The 22,528-nt window shown below is 38.0% G+C and overlaps 1 protein-coding gene across 2 annotated transcripts in view; it reads left to right on the forward strand.

The window, feature by feature from the left end:
* LOC137044566 (pro-neuregulin-3, membrane-bound isoform) overlaps positions 1 to 22,528 on the forward strand; it is a 430,521-nt gene that overhangs the window by 234,867 nt on the left and 173,126 nt on the right. For both annotated transcript variants that reach the window (XM_067420621.1, XM_067420620.1), the window contains exon 2: positions 15,406 to 15,535. In XM_067420621.1, coding sequence (XP_067276722.1) covers positions 15,406 to 15,535 — 130 coding nt within the window. The remainder of the gene's footprint in view (positions 1 to 15,405; positions 15,536 to 22,528) is intronic.

Consider the following 22,528-nt stretch of genomic DNA (forward strand, 5'->3'; position numbering starts at 1 on the left):
GGTGTACAGTTTGGTTTGCTCTTCACTTACAACTGTGTCTATCACAACAGTATCTCAGCATTAGTCACAAGCATCACTCACCACACTCTTCAAATGAAAGGTGATGTCGTCCTCTTTCAGGAAGGAGATGAATTACGCATTTAGGTTTAGATAAGGGCACAATGCCTGAGGTCCCAATTCTGTCCCACTCCTGAAATACTCGCGACCAGAATTTCTCTTTATATGGTGTCCAGAATAGTTTAGTCTTCCCAGCAAAGAGCAGATGTGGTGTGTGTATATGTGAGTGCATTTATTATAATTTGTACCTGGTCTCATGGGGGGGGAAATTACTATGCATTGGTTTTTGCAATATGTTGCTGCAGGTACAGTACAGAATGATAAATTGATAATCTTGAAATAAAATTAAGTACTTAAAATCTATGTACATTACTGCTTATAATTTAGGGTCAGTCATTTGTTTAAAGGGAATTTGTATTAATCAAATGTGCATTATATTGATAAAAAATTGACTGCAGAAGACAATGCTGTTCTTTTGAACTTTCTAATCATCATATAATACTAAAATGTATCATGTTTTCGACAAAAACTTATGCAGCACAACTGTTTTCAACGTTGATAATCATAACAAGAAATGTATCTTAAGCACCAAATTAATATATTAGAATGATTTGTGAAGGATTATGTGACCCTGAAGACTGGGCTATATATATATATATATATATATATATATATATATCAATCATAGTATTTTTACTTTTTAGTATTTATATTAATTAAAAAAAATTAAAAAATATATATTGTAATATTTCACATTTTTGCAGTATTTTTGATCAATTAAATGCAGATGTGGTGAGCATAAAAGTCTTCTTTTAAAAACATTAAAACATCACACAAACCTGTACCATTACACCAACCCCGTGTAAATTTTAGGCACCATTTACACGTGGTAGGGAGCAGGTGTAAACTTCTTTTATACCAACTAACCTTACGAAAATACGAACATTTTCGTTGTGTCAACTCCCTGTGATCTCAAATTTTCTGTGTTGGATTCTTTTGTTAATCCAAAAATTCCTCGCCTTTGTGAGTTTACTATTGAAGCCATCGGTGAAAGCATGTGAATTGTCTATATCTAATGCACGCATTCCACGATTTAGTTGTCATGATGCAATGAAACATACTGAATTGTGCAGATGGCCAAGTGGTCATACTAAGCTTGCACTCATTATTCCCAGCCTGTAATTCAATAAATCAAGTGAGCATTTTGAAAAGAGGTTGAAAATCACCTGAATGTCAAAATGCTCAAAACAGCTTCTTAAGACCTGGATGAGACCTCCAACCTCCAAATTCATCTTGAGCTGTATGCCAACAGCTATAAGAGGCTGGATTGAGAGGTTTTGTACCAGTAAAGAAACCATTTATTCGTTTTATCTACTGCAAAAAACACTTTGCATTTGCCAGGGAAAATAAAGGCTGGAGTGTGAAAGATTGCGGTGTTCTGCAGCCCAACAAGTCATAATTTAACATCTTAGCATTGGATGGTGTCAGGTATGATTGTAGAAGATGACTGGAGTGTTTTAATTGCATGTGTGGTGCCATCAAGTACAGTAGAGGAAACATACAGGTGATGGTCATATTATTAGAAAATCATCAAAAAGTTTGTTTTTTATTTTGAAATGATAAAGCCTCTCTGAACTCGGACTCGACTCAGACCCGACCCTCGGTACCCCAAACCATCACTGACTATGGAAACTTTACACTGGACTCAAGCAACGTGGATTGTGTGTCTCTCATCTCTTCCTTCAGACTCTGGGACCCTGATTTCCAAAGGATATGCAAAATTTACTTTCATCAGAGAACAACTTTGGACCAATCAGCAGTCATTTTTGCCTTTAGCCCAGACAAGATGCTTTTCACACTGTCTGTTGTTCAAGATTGGCTTGACACAAAGAATGCGACAGCTGAAACCCATGTCTTGCATACAACTGTGTGTAGTGGTTCTTGAAGCACAGACTCCAGCTGCAGTGCACTTTTTGTGAATCTCCCCCACATTTTTGAATGGGTTTTGTTTCCCAGTCCTCTCCAGGATGCGGTTATCCCTATTGCTTGTTCACCTTTTTTCTACCACATCTTTTCCTTCTCTTTGCCTCTCTATTAATGTGCTTGGACACAGAGCTCTGTGAACAGCCAGCATTTGTGTGATGACTTTTTGTTTCTTGCCCTCCTTGTCCAAGGTGTCAATGGTCGTCTTTTGGACAACTGTCAAGTCAGCAGTCTTCCCCATGATTGTGTAGCCTACGGCACTAGACTGAGACAATTTAAAGGCCTTTGCAGGTGTTTTGAGTTAATTAGCTGATTAGAGAGTGGCACCAGGTGTCTTCAATATTGAACCTTTTCACAATATTCTCATTTTCTGAGATACTGAATTTCGAATTGTATTTGTTAGTTATAATCATTAAAAAAAAACATTTAAAATATATATATACAAGTGTCACTTTTTGAATGGAATTAGTAAAATAAATCAACTTTTTGATGATATTCTAATTATATGACCAGCACCTGTAATGTTATTGGGGGCATGCATGTATATCATGCATTGGAAGAATCTACAAAGTCGCTTGCACTTTGAAAATGGACCAATACTTAAAGATCCTGCTGAGCATAAGTAGGATCTGTATGGAGTACTTTTTAACCCAACAAACACTGCACACGAAACAAAGCTGCACACAATGAAAGGGTTCATGCTAAGCATTTTGAAAACATTAAGGGCCTCCTCAGTCCCCTGAATTTAAAGCCATTTAAAAACCTTGGGTAAAAAATTAACCTAAATTGTGATAATTCATGCAGGTCTTCCAATGAAGCTCAACTTTGGGAAGAACTTGGATTGGAATCATTTAGTTTAGTGAGATAAGTAATAAGCGAGATGGATAAGAGCTGCTGTAATCAAAAACAAGGGAAAAAACTATGAAAAATATTGATAACTGATTACATTGTCAATGCTTTATTACCTGTGAGCATTTTTGGTTTTCTATGTCTTTTCATGCCAAATCATTTTACCATGTTAATACCTTAGCCAAGTTATGAGTATTCTTCTTCCCAATATGACATATTCCTAATATTTTAATTCTTTAGAATTAGAATTAGGATATAGAATTTGAATTATTGGATGTATGTTCAGCTTTTCAAATCCTGTAAATATTCTGTTCATAATCTGTAGCAATTTATACCTGGGGTTACATATTTCAGTCTTTGAAAAAATGTATGTAAAGTCAAGCTTTTCTCGTGAGAGGTTGTCTAATTCTGTGCTTTATGATGAAAGCCAAGTGTGACAAAGCCAGCAGATAAAATAGACAGAAACACTGAAAGTGGGACAGCGAGAGTGAGAGAGAAAGAGAGAGAGGACTGAAAGGTTGAGGTCCCAAAAGCTTTGCTTTCATCCTGGCACCTATAGATGAGCGTTTTATACACTCTCTGGTATGTTTGTTTGTTTAAGAGGCTAATGCGCTTTAGCTGTGGGACTGGAGTTGTGGATATTTACCCCAAATGCTAATCAAGATAGAACACACTGTTAGAACTGGACCAGGGCCAAGAGAACATGGCATGGATGGATGAATGGACAGAGAGCAAGTGATAGGGGATAGAATGTATGAAAAGAGGGTTATGTTTAGTCTGGGTGAACGTCAGCTCTGAGTTCTGGTGAGCTAGAGAAAGAGAGAGAGCAGGCATTTGAGATGCACTGTGAAAAAAGGGTGTTTTCATAACGCACAGAGAGATCCATTTTCTTGTCTTACAGCTGCTGGACACATAAGACTGTCTGCCCACAAAGAGCTGGTGGCTGAAGCTATGAGATGCCAGCCAAAGTAACATAAGACTCTTTATGTTATAAAAGATCACATTAGCAGAGGCTAATCTTCCTCTCATAAGTGTTCTCTTTTTCAGATGCTCCATGTGTCATGTGAGACATTTGTCAGTTTAATCAGCGTGTGCTGAAGTTCTCTGTCACAGCAGAGACTTCCACTGCCATTCCAAACATCTGCAATGCAGCAGTGCACAGCACACACCCGACTCACAGCAGCCATTGTAAGTGTGTGTGTGTGTGTGTGTGTGTGTGTGTGTGTGTGTGTGTGTGTGTGTGTGTGTGTGTGTGTGTGGGTGTGGGTGTGTGTGTGTGCGGAGGAGTAGATAGACGTCGTTTCTAGGCACTGGGTGATGTTAAAGCAATAAGCCCCAAGAGGCTTTGCATTATACAGCGATTTTATGACAGATAGGGGTGTCTTATTAGCATTGACGCAAAACATGATCAAATCACTGTAACTCACAGACTCGGGTGAGTTATAGTTTTACTTAAAACGCCGGCTACAACAGTATGATAACAGAAACCAATGTTGAATAAATAATGATCAAAATTATTTGGGATTAGACTCCAGCGGTCGGATGTTTGCAGTTTCCAGGCAACATAGCAACTTGGCACACTAATATTGATTTGTGTATTAATATCAATCAAATTCATATTTAGAGTTGGAAAAATATGTATTATAAATCATTAGTGTAAATAGGGCTGCACAAATAATTGCAATAAAATAATGATAATGACATGATCTTGAGCGACAGTCTGTCTGTCTGTCTGTCTGTCAGTCCAGTCAGTCAGTCAGTCAGTCATTCAGTCAGTCAGTCAGTCTGTCTGTCTGTCAGTCTATCAGTCAGTCTATCAGTCAGTCTATCAGTCAGTCTGTTGGTCAGTCGGTCTGTCTGTCAGTCGGTCGGTCGGTCGGTCAGTCAGTCTGTCAGTCAGTCGGTCGGTCGGTCGGTCGGTCATTCAGTCTGTCGGTCGGTCGGTCGGTCAGTCTGTCTGTCAGTCAGTCTGTTAGTCAATCAGTCTGTCTGTCTGTCAGTCAGTCAGTCTGTCAATCAGTCAGTCAGTCTGTCAGTCAGTCTGTCATTCAGTCTGTCAGTCAGTCTGTTAGTCAATCAGTCAGTCTGTTAGTCAATCAGTCAGTCAGTCAGTCAGTCTGTCAGTCAGTCTGTTAGTCAGTCAGTCAGTCAGTCTGTCAGTCAGTCAGTCAGTCAGTCAGTCAGTCTGTCAGTCAGTCTGTCAATCAGTCAGTCAGTCAGTCAGTCAGTCAGTCAGTCAGTCAGTCTGTCAATCAGTCAGTCAGTCAGTCAGTCTGTCAGTCAGTCTGTTAGTCAGTCAGTCAGTCAGTCAGTCTGTTAGTCAATCAGTCAGTCAGTCAGTCAGTCAGTCAGTCTGTTAGTCAATCAGTCAGTCAGTCTGTCAGTCAGTCAGTCTGTCAATCAGTCTGTCAGTCAGTCTGTCAATCAGTCAGTCTGTCAATCAGTCTGTCAGTCAGTCTGTCAATCAGTCTGTCAGTCAGTCTGTTAGTCAATCAGTCAGTCAGTCAGTCAGTCAGTCTGTTAGTCAATCAGTCAGTCAGTCTGTCAGTCAGTCAGTCTGTCAATCAGTCTGTCAGTCAGTCTGTCAATCAGTCAGTCAGTCTGTCAATCAGTCAGTCAGTCTGTCAGTCAGTCAGTCTGTCAATCAGTCTGTCAGTCAGTCTGTTAGTCAATCAGTCAGTCAGTCAGTCAGTCTGTTAGTCAATCAGTCAGTCAGTCTGTCAGTCAGTCAGTCTGTCAATCAGTCTGTCAGTCAGTCTGTCAATCAGTCAGTCTGTCAATCAGTCTGTCAGTCAGTCTGTCAGTCAGTCTGTTAGTCAATCAGTCAGTCAGTCAGTCAGTCAGTCTGTTAGTCAATCAGTCAGTCAGTCTGTCAGTCAGTCAGTCTGTCAATCAGTCTGTCAGTCAGTCTGTCAATCAGTCAGTCAGTCTGTCAGTCAGTCAGTCTGTCAATCAGTCTGTCAGTCAGTCTGTTAGTCAATCAGTCAGTCAGTCAATCTGTTAGTCAGTCAGTCAGTCAGTCAGTCACTCTGTCAGTCAGTGTCAGTCAATCAATTAGTTGTATTATAGTTTACAATAATATTTATGTTGAATAAGATAATACTAGTATGTACCATTTAGGGGTGCACCTTTTTTACTTTTGTACCTTAGGGTACCGCCCCAGTGATACCAATGTACCTTTTTTCTCTAAAAGTTTGAAAAGCAACAATATGAAATGCATCCTAGCACATTATAATACAAATCAAATTCACAACATTTGTCAAAATAATCAAACATTTTTCCAGAATCATCATCATTTTCAGAAATATTATGCACTCTTTCTCTCTCTGTTGGTTAACTCTGCTCTGTATACATAGCGCTGTATCCTTTGGTTTATCAGCTTTGCCTGCATGCCGTCCATCGATTGCCTTTACTCCACTGCATGACTGCAATTGATCGGAATATAAAGCAGGAAGAAGTGTGCTTCACTACAGGGCTACACACGCAGACACGGACACACCGTGATACATATGTACCACACTGGCTGTGGTCAGCCTTTATGTCTGATAGGATGCTGGGTGCTTTACACATTTTATTGTGCAGATAAATGATGTTGCATAAGAGGAGGGGGTGAAGGAGACTTGCTATCTCTATTGAATAACTCAGACTGATGCCGCTATCATCAGCCATGATAAGTGTGTCAGGCTCCTGGGTGTGGTTATCATACAGGTACTGTACAGGATAAGGCAGAACATTCATTTAGCTAGTAACAGTGAGAGCATCATTTCACATGGCAGCTACTGTTTTTTTTTTTATTATTATTGGGAGGATGTGGTCCCATTTGTTTCGTTTTTTGTTGTTGTTGTTGTTGTTGTTGTTTTTTGATGTGATCACATTTATTATTAGCTTAAGGGTTATTTTTTTAAAGGTTGTTTTTAAAAGCTTCTGAGACTTATTGGAGGTCTCAGTTGTTTTTAAAGTAATGTGCTGATCCCCTTGTAAGGGACCCCTTCCTAAAAAAAATAAAAGGCAGCTATACATTTTCTTGTATAAAACGCATATATACTATGCGACATGGAAATGTTATTTAATTAATTAAATTATTATCCCCAGTTTTTATAATTAGCCATTTTTATTGGCATTGTAGTTTTTTTTTTTTTTTTTTTTTTTGCTTGCTCTTCTAAAGCTCTTCTTTTTGTTTTGTTTAACATTATGCAGATTTGTTTTCTTCTACTGAAAAAAAAGTTGTCTATAGAATAGCATGGTTATGATTTCTGACCCAGCATAATTATTCATATTATCAAATATGTTAATTGTATTTCATTAACAAGTGCATACCCCCTAATTTACGTACCCCCTAGCACCCCCTAGCGGTCTCCTGGTGAGGATACTCTGGATATTACATGAATACGACAGTTTGAGATGGTCATATGGATTAAAATCTCCGACATTAGGGGTCTAACTTTGGGATGTTGGAAAATATGAGAACAGTTGAGACATTGCTGTGATCTCTTCTGGAACTAAGATATTAGAGAGGTTATTATTAACATTAATAAAAATAGTTGTTGTTACAAGTACGTTTTTTTTTCCTCAGGACAAACGTCTTTGACAAAAGTCTCCATTGAATTTCATTGCTGTCTCCGAGAAAAAAAAGATGTTAAAGAGATCTCATTTATGATTTCGTCTTCCTATGGGAAAACATTTTTCCAGTTTCCATTGCTTGCTATATTGTTTTACCACTGAATGCCTCTTCCTCTGGTCACATCCATCATTCCTGTCACTTATTCCCTGTGTTTTTCCCTACTGGCCCTGCTCTGTATTTGCACCTTGGCATGGCTGCAGACCAGAACATTGTGCTACAGGGGGACTTGAGGGCTGTTGTAAATGACTGGCTAAAGAAAGAAAGCCTTGAGCTTGTCAGCCAACAGAGGGACCACAAGCACAGAGTGGCCTGCTGAACTAATGACATGGGAGGCGGTCTTCTTTTGGTGAAAAGAAATTGCCATTGACCTTTGCATTTAGATAGAGAGAGAGAGAGAGAGAGAGAGAGAGAGAGAGAGAGAGAGAGAGAGAGAGAGAGAGAGAGAGAGAGATAGTAATACAGCCAGAGAAAGATTGTCAGGATTGTCTGACATTTCTAGTCAACAACAAGTGTTCTGCAATGAGAGAATTCAGATCTATGAGGACAAGGCCGGTGGAGCTTAGCTATTCACTACATTATGTCTATGATAAAACAAATTATTGAAGCTTCAGCTTGTAAACTGTGATCCTTTTTTGAAAAGATTTGTATCATTGAATCTCCGCTGCTGGATTGCTGAAGCTCTGTCAGAGATTTGACATTTTGCCAGATATGAGTATTCATAGATAAGCAGCTATTTTGTTGACAGAACGAGAAGATCTAGTGGCTTAGCTTTACAAATCACTGGACACTGAAAGAGACTCATGGATACTAGGTCCTTACAGAATACTGGAGCTATTTGTCAAAGCCTAACACTGCGGTTGCAGAAGATCTTACAGTGATTATGCTTAATTTAAAATGGCTAGCATTTAAAATGCTTCAAATAGTGGCTAGTAGCTGGTAAAGTTGATAAATGGTTTATGGGCATAATGTTGATTCAAAAATATGATATATTTCATGTACATTTTATAGGGTGAATTCAGGTTTATTGGGAGACTTTTTCCATTTCGTCTCATTGGTTCATTTCAACCAATCAGACCATAAGAGGCGTGATGATCAGGCCACGACCCATCGTTTCTCTATCCGTCATTGTGTTAAACAATGTGTATATGTTTTTTTTTTTTTTTATCCAATGGGTGCAGAACACCATAGTTCATTTATGTAAATGTGTATAGCAAAATAAAGTAAACTTTGACATATTATACCCAACAATTCTTCATACAGTGAACTTCCAGTAAAATTGATACAAATTTGGGATCAAAATTATTCAGACACTTTGACCTGACCATATTTTGCTTAAGTGTTTTTAATTGCTAATGCAACCTTTTACACCACAGACTCAACAAAATAAAGCATTGCTTGGTCAACCTCAGTTGGTATTATCTAATTGTATACTTGAATTTAACAGCTAATTAGTTGATTGTAATCCGTTACATGCCTTTCTATCGAGTTCTTGTCATATTTTATTACCATTTTCTATACTATAGCCAATAAACTGTGATAATGTGAGAAAATGTTGAAGGTGTCTGAATAAACTGAATATATTGTAAGCAAAAGCAAGTGTATATTCTAATTTAGTTTTTGGGAGTTCCGTTCTAATATGACACTATGTCATTTTAATTGAATGGGATAGGGTTAGTAAATGATGACAGAATGGAGATTTTCGGGTGAGCTATCCCTTTAAACTATCATTTCAGTGAGACGCATAAATCATCAGCTAACTCTGAGAGTGTTGTCTGCACTTCTGTCTGTCCCCTGTGCTCTCTGTATTGCTGCTTCTGAGCTAATCGATTCTCTGTGACCTTCACTGTATGTCAAGCCGCCAGGCACTCTGGGGGAATGTCACATCTGAGAGACGGCATCAGTGCTTGGCCCTGGGGAATCCCATCCCTTAACACCCCACACCTGCCTCAGCCCACGGAAATAAACTAAGACAGAGGGGATGTCAGGGTCTGAGTAGATTTCCAATCTCTTAGACACTTGGCCCCATCTCACCTCCTGATAGAAGAAACTGACAGTTAGGAGGAAACCAGCCTCTGTGAATCCCAAAGAAAGGATTCAGTAATGAAGCTGATGGGCTACTAAGCTCTTATCAATATCATCAGTGTTCTGAAGGATGACTAATAGAGATCTTGTCCACTGCACAACCCTTTTTGCTTTGAACACAAAGCACAAGCACTTTGCATTGATTTCAACAGCAGTTTGTCAAAAGGTCTGGCAATGCACCCAGATGCAATTATTGGAAAATGATTTGAGTTTTTATTAAAAACATTTATAGTTTTATTTATTAAGGTTCTAAGACCCACCTCGGGGGCGTTCTATCACCTGGCGCCCTGAACCCATGCCAAATTAGCCTCAGAAGACCTGGTGAATATATTGAAAATTAATGAGGTTGAATATATAATCACCCACAGCTGATACCTGATACTCAGAGTTATTAGTGACTGCAAAAGAATCATGCAAAATTAACAATCATTTTGTTGATTATTTATTTATAAATAATTGCAAGAGTGCAATTCATTTCAACGCTGTCTCCTACTCCGCAGTCATTATCTGCAGTTGTGGGATTTTCTAACCAAATATTGGTATCTTGTAAATAATTTGTTTAATTGACACTTATAAGGATAATTTGAATTAATGCAAAGAAACAAGTCAAGTCAAATTTATTTGTGTAGCACTTTTTGCATTGTTTCAGAACAGCTTTACAGAAAATCATCATGCTTATGTTTATAATATCCTAATATCATCATGCCTTGATGCCTAGCAACTGTTGAGATTTGCTGTTTGGTATGTATTGCTTTATGTGAGTATACTGTATTTAAGTGAATTAAGTTGTATGTACTGTATCAAATTTTAGATATATTACTGGGTAAAATATAACAATATACTGTAGTTAAAAATGTTCAATGATAGATAATCAAGCCGTTGAGATTTACAATTGAAATTCCAATATGGGTAAAATTTTACACTATATTTCCAACTTTAAAGGGGTACTTAAGCACTGGGAAGATGAATCTGTATTTAAACTAGGTCATTAATGTAGTAGAAATATTTTTTTTATTTGGTGCTTTCTAGACTGAGAAAAGACCAATTCCCAGAATGCTTTGCTGCCCTACGAGGCCACTCCCAAAGCCACCGCTAATGAATCACTGGATCACTTTCACTTTCCCACGGCGACCGTGTTCATTTTCATAAAATCAGTTCAGTTAGAGAGCAGATACTACAATGTACTACAAGTGTCTGTTCAATATGTGATTTAGCCGCTGAGGGAGTGTCACACAGCATAGACGCTGCAGGAGTCAAATTACATAAATTTGTGATGAGAGCTGAGGTAAACGCGACTGCATTCGCAGCAGATTCACAGCGTATGTTCAGTCCGGCGCGTTTTCAGTCCATGCCTTTGGAAGATTAACTTTCAAAGGAATTAATTTTCAAAGTTAAAACACTTACTTTGCTCCGCCGTCTGCACCGTTTCCATGAATGCCTGAGGCTGCAGCTGTGAGCTGAGCTGTGAGTGTGATCTCCCATCCCCCATGCGCGAGTTGAAAACATGCGGAAATGGCTCCCTCTGCTGGCTGTAGTCTTTAGCCTCTGGCCAAAAATTCCTCCGATTACGCAAATATCGTCAATTTTTCCAGAAATGAAATGCATAAATCTGTTGTCTCAGGGGGATATGAGGGGGGGAAGCACAATCATTCGAATATACTCCAGGGTTTCTACTGATACAAAGCCATATGCTAATCGCTGAAGTAACCCTTTAAATATATTGCTGAGAAATATTTTAGTTTAGATTTTGCAATGATATTAACAACCAAGCAATTGAGATTGCTATATCACTTGTTGTGAGTGCACTGTATGTACACTTACCTAAAGGATTATTAGGAACACCCGTTCAATTTCTCATTAATGCAATTATCTTATCAACCTATCACATGGCAGTTGCTTCAATGCATTTAGGGGTGTGTCCCTGTTCAAGACAATCTCCTGAACTCCAAACTGAATGTCAGAATGGGAATGAAAGGTTATTTAAGCAATTTTGAGCATGGCATGGTTGTTGGTGCCAGACGGGCCGGTCTGAGTATTTCACAATCTGCTCAGTTACTGGGATTTTCACACACAACCATTTCTAGGGTTTACAAAGAATGGTGTGAAAAGGGAAAAACATCCAGTATGCGGCAGTCTTGTGGGCGAAAATGCCTTGTTGATGCTAGAGGTCAGAGGCGAATGGGCCGGCTGATTCAAGCTGATAGAAGAGCAACTTTGACTGAAATAACCACTTGTTACTACCAAGGTATGCAGCAAAGTATTTGTGAAGCCACAACACTCACAACCTTGAGGAGGATGGGCTACAACAGCAGAAGACCCCACCGGGTACCACTCATCTCCACTACAAATAGGAAAAAAGAGGCTACAATTTGCATAAGCTCACCAAAATTGGACAGTTGAACCCTAGAAAAATGTGTCCTGGTCTCATGAGTCTCAATTTTTGAGACTCAGAATTTGGCGTAAACAAAATGAGAACATGGATACATCATCCCTTGTTACCACTCTGTAGACTGGTGGTGGTGGTGTAATGGTGTGGCGATGTTTTCTTGGCACCCCTTAGTGCCAGTTGGGCATCTGACCATGTCCCTTTATGACCACCATGTACCCATCCTCTGATGGCTACTTCCAGCAGGATAATGCACCATGTCACAAGACTTGAATCATTTTAAATTGGTTTCTTGAACATGACAATGAGTTCACTGTACTAGAATGGCCCCCACAGTCACCATATCTCAACCCAATAGAGCATTTTTTGGGATATGGTGGAACAGGAGCTTCTTGCCCTGGATGTGCATCCCACAAATCTCCCATCTTCAAGCTGCTATCATATCAATTAGGGCCAACATTTCTTAAGAATGCTTTCAGCACCTTGTTGAACCGTAAGGCAGTTCTGAAGGTGAAAGGGAGTCAAACACAGTATTAGTATGTTGTTCCTTATAATCCTTTAGGTAAGTGTATGTGGATAAGGTTGAATAAACTTACAGTAGTGGTAGTTTGGGTTTATGAATTCATTATGTGGTGATATTGAGAATTATGGAACCTGGAAGTTTTGTTCAAATCAGGATTCAAATTTTGATAATTTTGCCATCCTTTAAGCACTTAATTAATTTGTCATGGAATTATCAATGTCAAACAATGAAATGTTCTTTATTTTCTGTGTATTTAATATTTAAGGTAATTTGAAATGTTAGGAATTATACATTTATATATACGGAGGGAAGAAATTAACATAATAATCATCCAACACTCACTTGAACAAGCCCTAACTATCAACTCTGTAGTAGATATAAATGTCCAAACTATAGTGAAAGCAATATTTATAGCACGGTAACAGGATCAGCAGTTTAAGACATCAAATTCGTAAGCACATAACACAAGAACAGTCTTTAAATACAAACAAGACTTTATTGGTTATTATAACACTAATATCTAACACATAAACACACACACACACACACACACACACACACACACACACACACACACACACACACACACACACACACACACACACGCAATTCACACAAGTTGCAGAAAGAAAGAAAGTAAGGAAAGAATTAGTTTTAAGAGAGTGAAATGAAATCCCAAGTTTCTGGCACGATATGCACTTTATCTGACCTGAATGAATGCAGAGCAATATAATTAACTCAACACTTTTGCCATTTCTTAGGCAGGGTTATTCAATTGTATATCACTGCATTATTTTAGCTAGTTGTTTACTGAAGCTTTGCGGTGAAACTTAACTTAGACAACATGACTCTGAAATGGAAAATAAACTAAGTTAAAATATATAAATAAGGGAGATGAGAGTAGTAGGATAGTCAATTATACACATTATAGTCAAATGTGTGAATTACAGACATTATGTACTGAAATTGTTTGATTACAAGTCCGTCTAGCATCATTTTAGAATGATCTGAATGATTTTGATATGTAAAGGTATTGGATTTGTAGAGGATTTCAGTCCTGTGTTTAAGAGCTTCTGTTAGACACTCTGATGTAAGAAATACAACAACAACAACAAAATCCAAAAGCGAGTGAAACCAGTTATTAAAGTTCAATAAGTGTAGATTGTGCTGGTCTTCTCAAATGACTGCTGAATAGTGGCTCAGTAACACAAGGGCGCAATGGGCAATGGTGATCCGTAAAGATCCAGAATAAATCCAGAACAGAACCTTCAAAGACTCAGAAAACAGAGAGCAGACAAGCTCCAGACGAAGACACAGGAGAGCCTGAAACGATCTGACAAACAGGACAGGCTCACACAGACATTTAACAGGACGCTACATGAGAAACAGCCGGCGTTGATCAGCTAATCAGACGCAATAATTAGTAACGCCCACATGCTCATACACACAGCGCAAGGGCAAGTCCGTGAACCATGACAGCTCAGTCAAACAGAGGGCTTTGGAAACACTGTCCGTTTTGGATCTCTGTCTTGGTGGTTAAACAATCCTTGGTGTTACCTCATGGTTTTCATTGTGAGACTCAAGATGTGCCATCTCCGAATCAATCTGTCATATTAAATTTGACATCCGAGTATCCGTTCTTTAGTTGGGACTTGGGACCATAACTCACAAGTGTGCATGGTCTTAAAATATTACAAAATGGCATGATCTTTTGTTTTTTGGTCCTGGATTGTTGATTTAGACTCTATGGAATTTTTAGTTTGAAAGAGTCATTTCGGTCTGATTCCCTCTCAGTTCCTACAAATACTAACGTCAGTCAAAGTTTCTAGGGCATATTGGCATACTGTTTGCAAATATTCAGCAGGTACGGGCTTGCATGTGTGGATTATAATAAGTGCAAGGTTACCTTGTTATGTTGGCTTTAGCAAAGTGAACTTGGCATCATTAATCACAATGAAGTCTTTTTTCCCCAAATAATAGACTCCTGTATTAATTCTAAGAAGACAGAGTAATTACTTCATTGTTCTCATCTATCATTCTTCAGTAATGCATCAGGAGCAAACCAAATTCACGTGCACTGTACAACATTTACAAGTATTTGTATATATAGTAACAAGGTGAAATGTGTTTTTAGAGAGGTGTGGATAAAGCCTCTTGCATTATCTGGTGGTTATGTGGCCATCTTTTGAAATAGGTTTTTTTTTTTTTTTTTTTCATATGAACAGATGTCATAGTCTTAGATTATAAATTATTGTGGAAGTGTTGAAAGCCATTGATTTGAATGATAATGAAGCCAAAAGACTTCAGATCGAGCCCCATGTACTACTTCTTGGCAATGCTAAATGGTTTAATCTGAATAGAAAGCTGATTGATTGTGTTCAAAAACCTATAGTAATCGTGTAAATTAAAATGTAGTCCGATGTGATTAAAGGCTATAGAAATACAAAATAAATGCAATAGAGGATTGTTAAGCTAGTAAACATTTAAATGATGTTAGCATTGCCATCTTTGGGTGAATAACCCCTTAACTCACCCTCATGTCATTGCGAACCTGTATAACTTTCTTTCTTTTGTGTGATATTATGAAGGATGTTTTTAAAAAAAAAAACATGTAAGTGGGGTCAAAAACAAGATACAACTTTGGATAAAAAAGAACAAAAAAATCACTGATGGATTTTTCAAAATATATTTTGTTGTGTAGAAGAAAGGTTTGAAATGAGATGTGGTTTATTACCCCTTAATTTTAACTTAACTTAATTATTGACAACCAATATGTGGCATTATCCTCCAAAAACGATGGCATTTTAGTGACTTGCTTGTGTAACATTTTACTCACCTAGCTGACATATTTGTTCTCTTTATCTGTTACATGACATAATTTTTCCTTTTCTTTTTATCCTTCAGCATCACCAACTCTTCCGCCTTTGAAATCAGAGCATTTTAAGCCGTGTCAGGAGAAAGACCTGGCATATTGCCTGAATGACGGGGAGTGCTTTGTCATCGAGACCCTGAGCGGCCCACACAAACACTGCAGGTATGACTGCACTTCCTGTTTCTGCATTGGTCTGTCTACTGTTCGCTCAAGAAATAAATGGAATCACTATGGTTTCAGTCTCTCTCTCTTTCTCTTTCTCTCTCTCTCTCTTTCTCTCTCTCTCTCTCTCTCTCTCTCTCTCTCTCTCTCTCTCTCTCTCTCTCTCTCTCTCTCTCTCTCTCTCTCTCTTCACCCTTTTCTTTCCCTCTCTCCTCTTCCGCATCCTTTTTCTACTCTTGTGTCTCATTTTCTACTCTCGTGTCTTCCTCTCTGGGACTCTCGCTCTTGCATGAAGCTCTTAGTCATGCTAACGATGACAGCTTTGTCATAGCCTGAGAGCTGTCTAAGGTCCCTTCTCTGCTAATTAAAAGTGGCACTTTGCAGAAGTTCATTAGAGGTTTGTTTCGACTCTGTGGGCTTTTTTTCCAAGGTTGAAAATAGGATTCACAAGATGGAGGCAGAGAATTTCTGACACTGACGTGTTCACCTTTTGTACGCAGCATGAGCACCATTTCAAATAACATTTCCTGGATGTGAGGGTTCACTGCCATAGGTTTTGCATGAGCAGTCTTTTCCTCATTTGCCTAATGGAACACAGAGACATTGCATGTTTGAAACCGAAGAGCCAAGAATGAGCAGAAGCCATGTGTCCTCATTTTAATCAGTGGTAATTGGTGGTGTTGTTTTAGGTGGCCCATTTATTTGACTGAAGCTTAGCTAGTTCAAATGTTCTGGCTCTGATTAATTCCCAGAACTACTCTTCCTTCCCAACTTAAAGCCAAGGACATCGATGCATCTGTCTGTTCCTCAAAAGCAAGGTTGTGATGCTCTCAATGGATCAATTCACTGGAGAATATGGATTTTATAGAAAGGATAAACCTACTAAAACCATTTACATTGCCGCACTTTCAGAACATTTGAATCATCCACATAAAGCTAAGTATACAGTATAGTTTGCGCTGAATGCCGCTCTTTGTTGATATATAAAGTAGTTTGCATGCATGAATGGTTTATGGTTGTATAGAACTAGGCTTTTAGCCTTGAAACAACTGAAACAGGATGTGACAATAGTTGTGCTATAAGATGTGTTTGAAATCTACATGAACAGCATATTTTCATTTTTTTGAGACACCATCAGTTATAGCGCTGTTTCCTAGAGACCATCCCTAATCTTTCATTCAAAGAGTGTCTTATTATTTTTATTAATAGATTTATTATGTTTGGTAAGTCCACCTTGTCTGTCTATCACCCAATCTCAGTCTTGGTCTGGGGAGTCTGCCCTGTATTTTTAATGCAAAAAAGGCGAGATCAAGGGGAATAGTTCAAAGGACTCTGTACACAATTGGAAAGTCCATCAACCAATCAGACCAATGATCCATCACTCTATCCGTCACTGTCCCTGCGTCTCAATCAGCTCCCTAGTTCACTAGTCAGGGCACTGATCAGGACATAAGTCAATGGGCTGACTCCCTGATCAGTGCCCTGACTAGTGAACTAGGCAGCTGATTGAGACGCACCCAGAGTTAAACCTGCTAATAGTGTAAGACGGTTTGTGATTGGTCCCTGCAAATTTGTAACAAAAGCGGGATAGAAATATGTACAGGTTTCCAGCCTGAGCTGCAGGGCGAAATCAAATCGCCAGCTGATCGGGCTGGGTTTACCCAGTCTAAAGTCCACCCTGATTATTTTTAGATATTTATTAAATAATGTACCATTATTTAGTCATGTCTAAATAGAAATCATTGCTGCCTTTTTCAGACTGCCTAATCTAGCACAGTCTGACAGTGTAGTTTTTTATTTATTATTAAATTTAAAATTAGATATGCAAGACTGCATCACAAATCAAATTTCTATAACCCATTATGCATTTTACATTAGATGGCTGTGTTGCATTTTACATTTACTGGCTCTCATTGAGCACAAAGCATTATGCTTGAACTAGACAACCAGTCACTTTCACTCAATTTGCTGAAGTGCTGTCACTGTAAGGGTACCACTGTGTCCAAATATAAAAGCTAAGCTAAATACCATGTATGCACAGTGTGCTTTAACCATATAGGAGTCTATGGTGCAACTGACTATCATGGCATAGAGCCAGAGTCCAAAATGAACAGCCACAAAATGTCACATTTAAGTAAAAAAAAAAAAAACGTCTTGAAACATGGAACATTGCTACATTGTCTAAATCAGAGGTTCTCACCGAGAAAGCCTGAACAAACGACTAAGCCGGTCTCAAGATGACTTTGAATTATTTAAAATAAGAAAAAATAAGTGTAAAATAAGCTAAAAACAAAAATCTAAATTATTATTAGTAGTAATATTAATAATATTATTTATAATAAATATATAACAACACATTTTGTTGTGGACAATAATCCACAGGTCTAAATTGAACTGAAAAAACATTGACATTGACATTGATAATTATTTTCTTTTTTTAATTACCATCATAAAATAATCTAGTAAAGATTTGGAAGAAAATGCTGCTGCAATTTGGAAGCTAAAGAGTCAGTGGCTTAAATTATGATTTCGCCATTTTGTGTTATTTTTATTAAACAATTTCATGTGTTTAATAGATTTTCTTTTAAATATTCATTTAGTTAGCCTACCTAAACAGCGTAGACAAAACATTGTTTGCGGTTAGCCAGAGTTTAGCAGACAGATGGAAAGAGAGTCACAACTGTTTTAAAATAAGGACAAGATGGCAACTGGTACATACTGCTCACTACGAGCATAACAAATTATTAAAATAACTGTTTGTGCATGTGTGAAAAAAAAAAGCATGGCAGGTAAAGAATCCTGTTTACTTGACAGCACCAAGTAAAACAACCCCTTTGTGTCTGTTGACCTAGATCCATAGTGTGTGTGGATTCTCCATTGAGCTGCCTCATCTGGTCTATAAACAGGAACAGGGGGATGTTAGGGCTTACACCAATGTGATTACATTGTGTGCATGGTTGTGCATCATAACCCAGAAACCCACCCATGTGTTTGAGCACCTTGTGACACAAGTTGACAAATCCCATGTACGCTATTTCATTTTAAACCTATACATATTTACTTATTTACAACGTAATGTTCGTCACGCAGTTAGATGATCTTAGAAGTCAGGAGTTGATCTCAATCACAGAGAATCTACAAGCACCTGTAACCCTGGTAGGAGGACATTTCTATTGTAACTCTATAACCCAATTTTGCTTCTCTGTGATCAGGCTATTTTAAGCAGTAAAACTTTTAAGCCGTTAAAAGTTTTTAGTGATCCAGTAATCAAATTCATTTAAACAGTTTAAAAGAAGACCAGGCTGATTACATCAGACATATCAGAGAGAATAGAGACTCGTGTTGCGTTTAGACGTAATTTGGCCACAGTGCCAAAACTGTATTTATGTTTTTGAACTTCGTAATAAAATGGACATAATTTGAAATCTTAGACTTTGTTTTATATTAATAGTAACAAAGCACAAACGTTTTGCAATTAATTGGATAGGAGCCATGCTACAAAGTTCTGTTTATTCATCAACTAAAAACAGGATGATTAGTAAAAATGAGAATTGATTAAAATGGAGAAAACTTTTTTTTAATTTTTTTACCCAGCCCTAATATATGTATATAACGGTCTGTTCTGGTCCTCAAATCTGATTGGCGAGAGGCTTTCCAGGAGTGCTGATTTATCACCAGTATCAGATCTTGTAATGTTTGCTGTTTGTATCACTTCACTTTGTCTCTCCACATTCTAGATAGCAATCTTTTCTCCCTGCTAGAAAGGAGAAAACCCACTATAATGTTTGAAATACTACTGTTGATGTGTCACAAAATGTAGTTTTGAGAGTTTTTCATGTGGTCGATAAAACCAACAATATCAAATCGCTTAGATCAGATGAATCTTAACGTTAGAAATATTAAATATATAGCAGATCCGACCCTGGACGCTGAATCCCAGAAGACATTCTGTGTTGTGTGGCATCCTAACCCAGTCAGCAGAGCTTGTCTAATATCACAAACCGGTTAACAGCAAGTTGTCTTATACCATAATATCATTTTGTCTGGTACTGAAAACTTTATTAACAGTCTTTTAATTAGCCTGAGAGTTTGACTAAGATAAGAATCAGGAGACACCTATAAAAAAAGAGTTTATCAAAAAATCTTAGTTGCATATGTTTTAATGTTCAGACATTATCTGACCAGTACAAATCCAAAACAGTGTTATACCAAAGCAAAACACTGATGTAGCACCTTACCCTGGTTGTTGTAAGCCTAAACTTGAGATAAACTGTAAACTTGTCTCTCAAATTTGATTGGTTCAACAACAATTTTCCAGAATTATGTACTTGGTGAAATCACCTTCACCAGCCATATTGCACTCTTGCTTTTGTGATATTGCATATATAAGCACAATACATAAAGTGAAAAATCATATTTCAGGTTTAAGTTTATGTATTTTCTTTGTTTTAATGTTATCACTAAGTTCTTTTAAAGATTATTACCACTATTATTAGTAACCTTTTATTGTTAATTTATATGTATAATGTATTTATACCATTTGTATTGTTTTTATTTTTATTTTTATTTCATTCTCGTAGTTAATGTTTGCTGCCTTGTAAATTGCACTGTCCACTTCTCTCTGTGTATCAAATTCAGCTTGTGATCCCTCCCAGAGCATCAGTAAGAGCAGAAAGCTGGTCTGTCTGAAGCTGAATTGTTTATATTGCCTCTGTTTCTTTACCTGCGGGAATAGTCTCTTTATGATTCACTGTCTTGTCTTTCTACTACCTCTTGGAAAACCCGACAAAAAAAAAAAAAAAAAAACCTCACCTGGGCTATCACTATAAGATTTTAGAGACATAAAAACACAATCTGCCCAGGTCCTCTGTAAAGAAAAGAATCTGTGAAATTTACAGTAACAAACGGCAGCTGTGGTTGCCAGAAATTTACAGAAAAAACATAGCAACATTCTAGGTTTAGCAGAAACCTTTATTTACAATATTATAACATATTTAATTAACTGATATTATGGTAACATGCCAACCTATTATAGTATTAATATCGGTTTTGTACCATTGTAATACACTGACAACCACCAAAAAAGGTAGTGATGAGAGAGTCAAATAAAAGCTCATCACAAGCAGCTTTTCCACATGCTGAGAAAGCTTGAAACCCCTGTAGTGTTTCATGCTGTAAGCCAGACTGGGGTACGTGAGGTAACAGTATGTGAACAAAATCCTAAGTTTTGTCATTCATTGATTCTACCCCACCTTAAAATACCATTAAAACCGAGCATATTTCTTAATAGGCAAATTGCCGCCTATAGTGTAAAGAGAGGAAAATGGTAGTGCTGTAAAAGGTCAACTATATGACATCCAATCAAATTACCCCATCTTTTGCTGTCCAAACTGACTGCATCCGCACAAGCACTGCATCTGATAGGTTGTGTGGAGAATCCTAGCATATTACAGCTGTTCTCCACAATGTACCTTTGTACAAGTGGGGTTTTAGCAGTTAATGTTGGTAATATACTATGAACAATATGACCGATTTTAACAAGTTAAACCACCAGTTAAACAAGTAAAAAGCTATTATTAAGTATATTTTGAACATATTATTGTCAGTATTGCTTGCTCTATCAATAATTCAATAACCAATTCATTAAAGGTGGGGTAAGTGCTTTCTGGTAACGATGTTGATATTTCAAATCACCAAAAAAAATACGCCCCTATTTTGTTACTTCCGCCCAACACATACAGTACGTAACCCAGGCAACGACTATGGCGGTATCTGTGTGTTACTATGGAATCCAGGTTGAATGTTCAATGAAAAAGTCATCCCTTTTGGTCCCAAAAACACAGACAGTCCAACTAACGACATATTACAATTATGACAAGATTAGAGGGATTGTCATAGCTAAAGTGAACGACAATATGGTCACAAATGGACAAACAAGCGAACGTTACATGAACATTTTCAAGCAAAGGCCAGCATATTTTAGTTCTGTGTAACAAAACAAAATCAATGTTACTCGCCTATCGAGAAGAAATAAAGCAACCTTGGCCTTCACTTCTTCAGTTATCTCCAGCATTGGAAAGCTCATACTTTTTGCCTGATTGTAAGCCGCCTTTTATTCCACAGACACCTTCCACATTTGTTTTTAATCTGCCATCTTTCTTTCTTTCATTGCTCAGCTAATGTCCGTCCTGTGTCATGTCTTTTGAATAATGACGTGCACTGAGCGCTCTCTTCTCCCAGTCATTAGTAGACACGCCCCTTACTGCTGATTGGCTATCAGTTTATGGTACTCGGCCCAAGTCACATTTCTAAAGCAGTTAGTTCTAAAGCAGAAACCAAATCTTCCATCATGTCTGTCAGCTCTTCGCTCTCGTGATCAATTGTTTAGTGTTTGTGCTGCGACTCTTGCTCGGCTCACACTGTATTGAGCTGACACGTTCAGTTTATAATTATAGTGTCTGTTCTCTAACTGAATTAAATTATTTTATTACTATAAAAATGTAAACGATGGTGGGGCTGGTGCCGCGGTGGTATGGGGGCTGGTGCCGCAAGTGAGGTAACCGGTGTTTTGCGGTGCCGTGGTGGGCAATTGATCTAGTAAATCGCCTAAACCCCGGTAACACCGGCAAAATAAAAATGGATCTCAGTACACTTTCGAACTGACTCTGGTACGGTTCAAATTATATATGAACGCAACACGGCCCAAAGACATGTAAACTAACCAAACTCAGGAAAATGAGACCCTAAAAAGGACACATGGCTCACACATACTTGTTTTTTTTTTTCTTGTCACAGACGTGATGTTGCGATCACAGTTCTTTCAGGCAAAACCGTGTCTCCTCGCAGCAGATCTTTGTTTGTGTGTGTGATGGAGGAATTTCTGTCGCTGTCCTGCCGCTTCACACATTTTATAAGCTCTTCATGAGTTCTCAGCTGGTCAAAATACCATCATATGCAGGCTATGCATATACAACGAGCACATTTATCCCAACA

The sequence above is a fragment of the Pseudorasbora parva genome, chromosome 17, assembly GCF_024679245.1.
Source record: "Pseudorasbora parva isolate DD20220531a chromosome 17, ASM2467924v1, whole genome shotgun sequence".
NCBI classification, from domain to species: domain Eukaryota; kingdom Metazoa; phylum Chordata; class Actinopteri; order Cypriniformes; family Gobionidae; genus Pseudorasbora; species Pseudorasbora parva.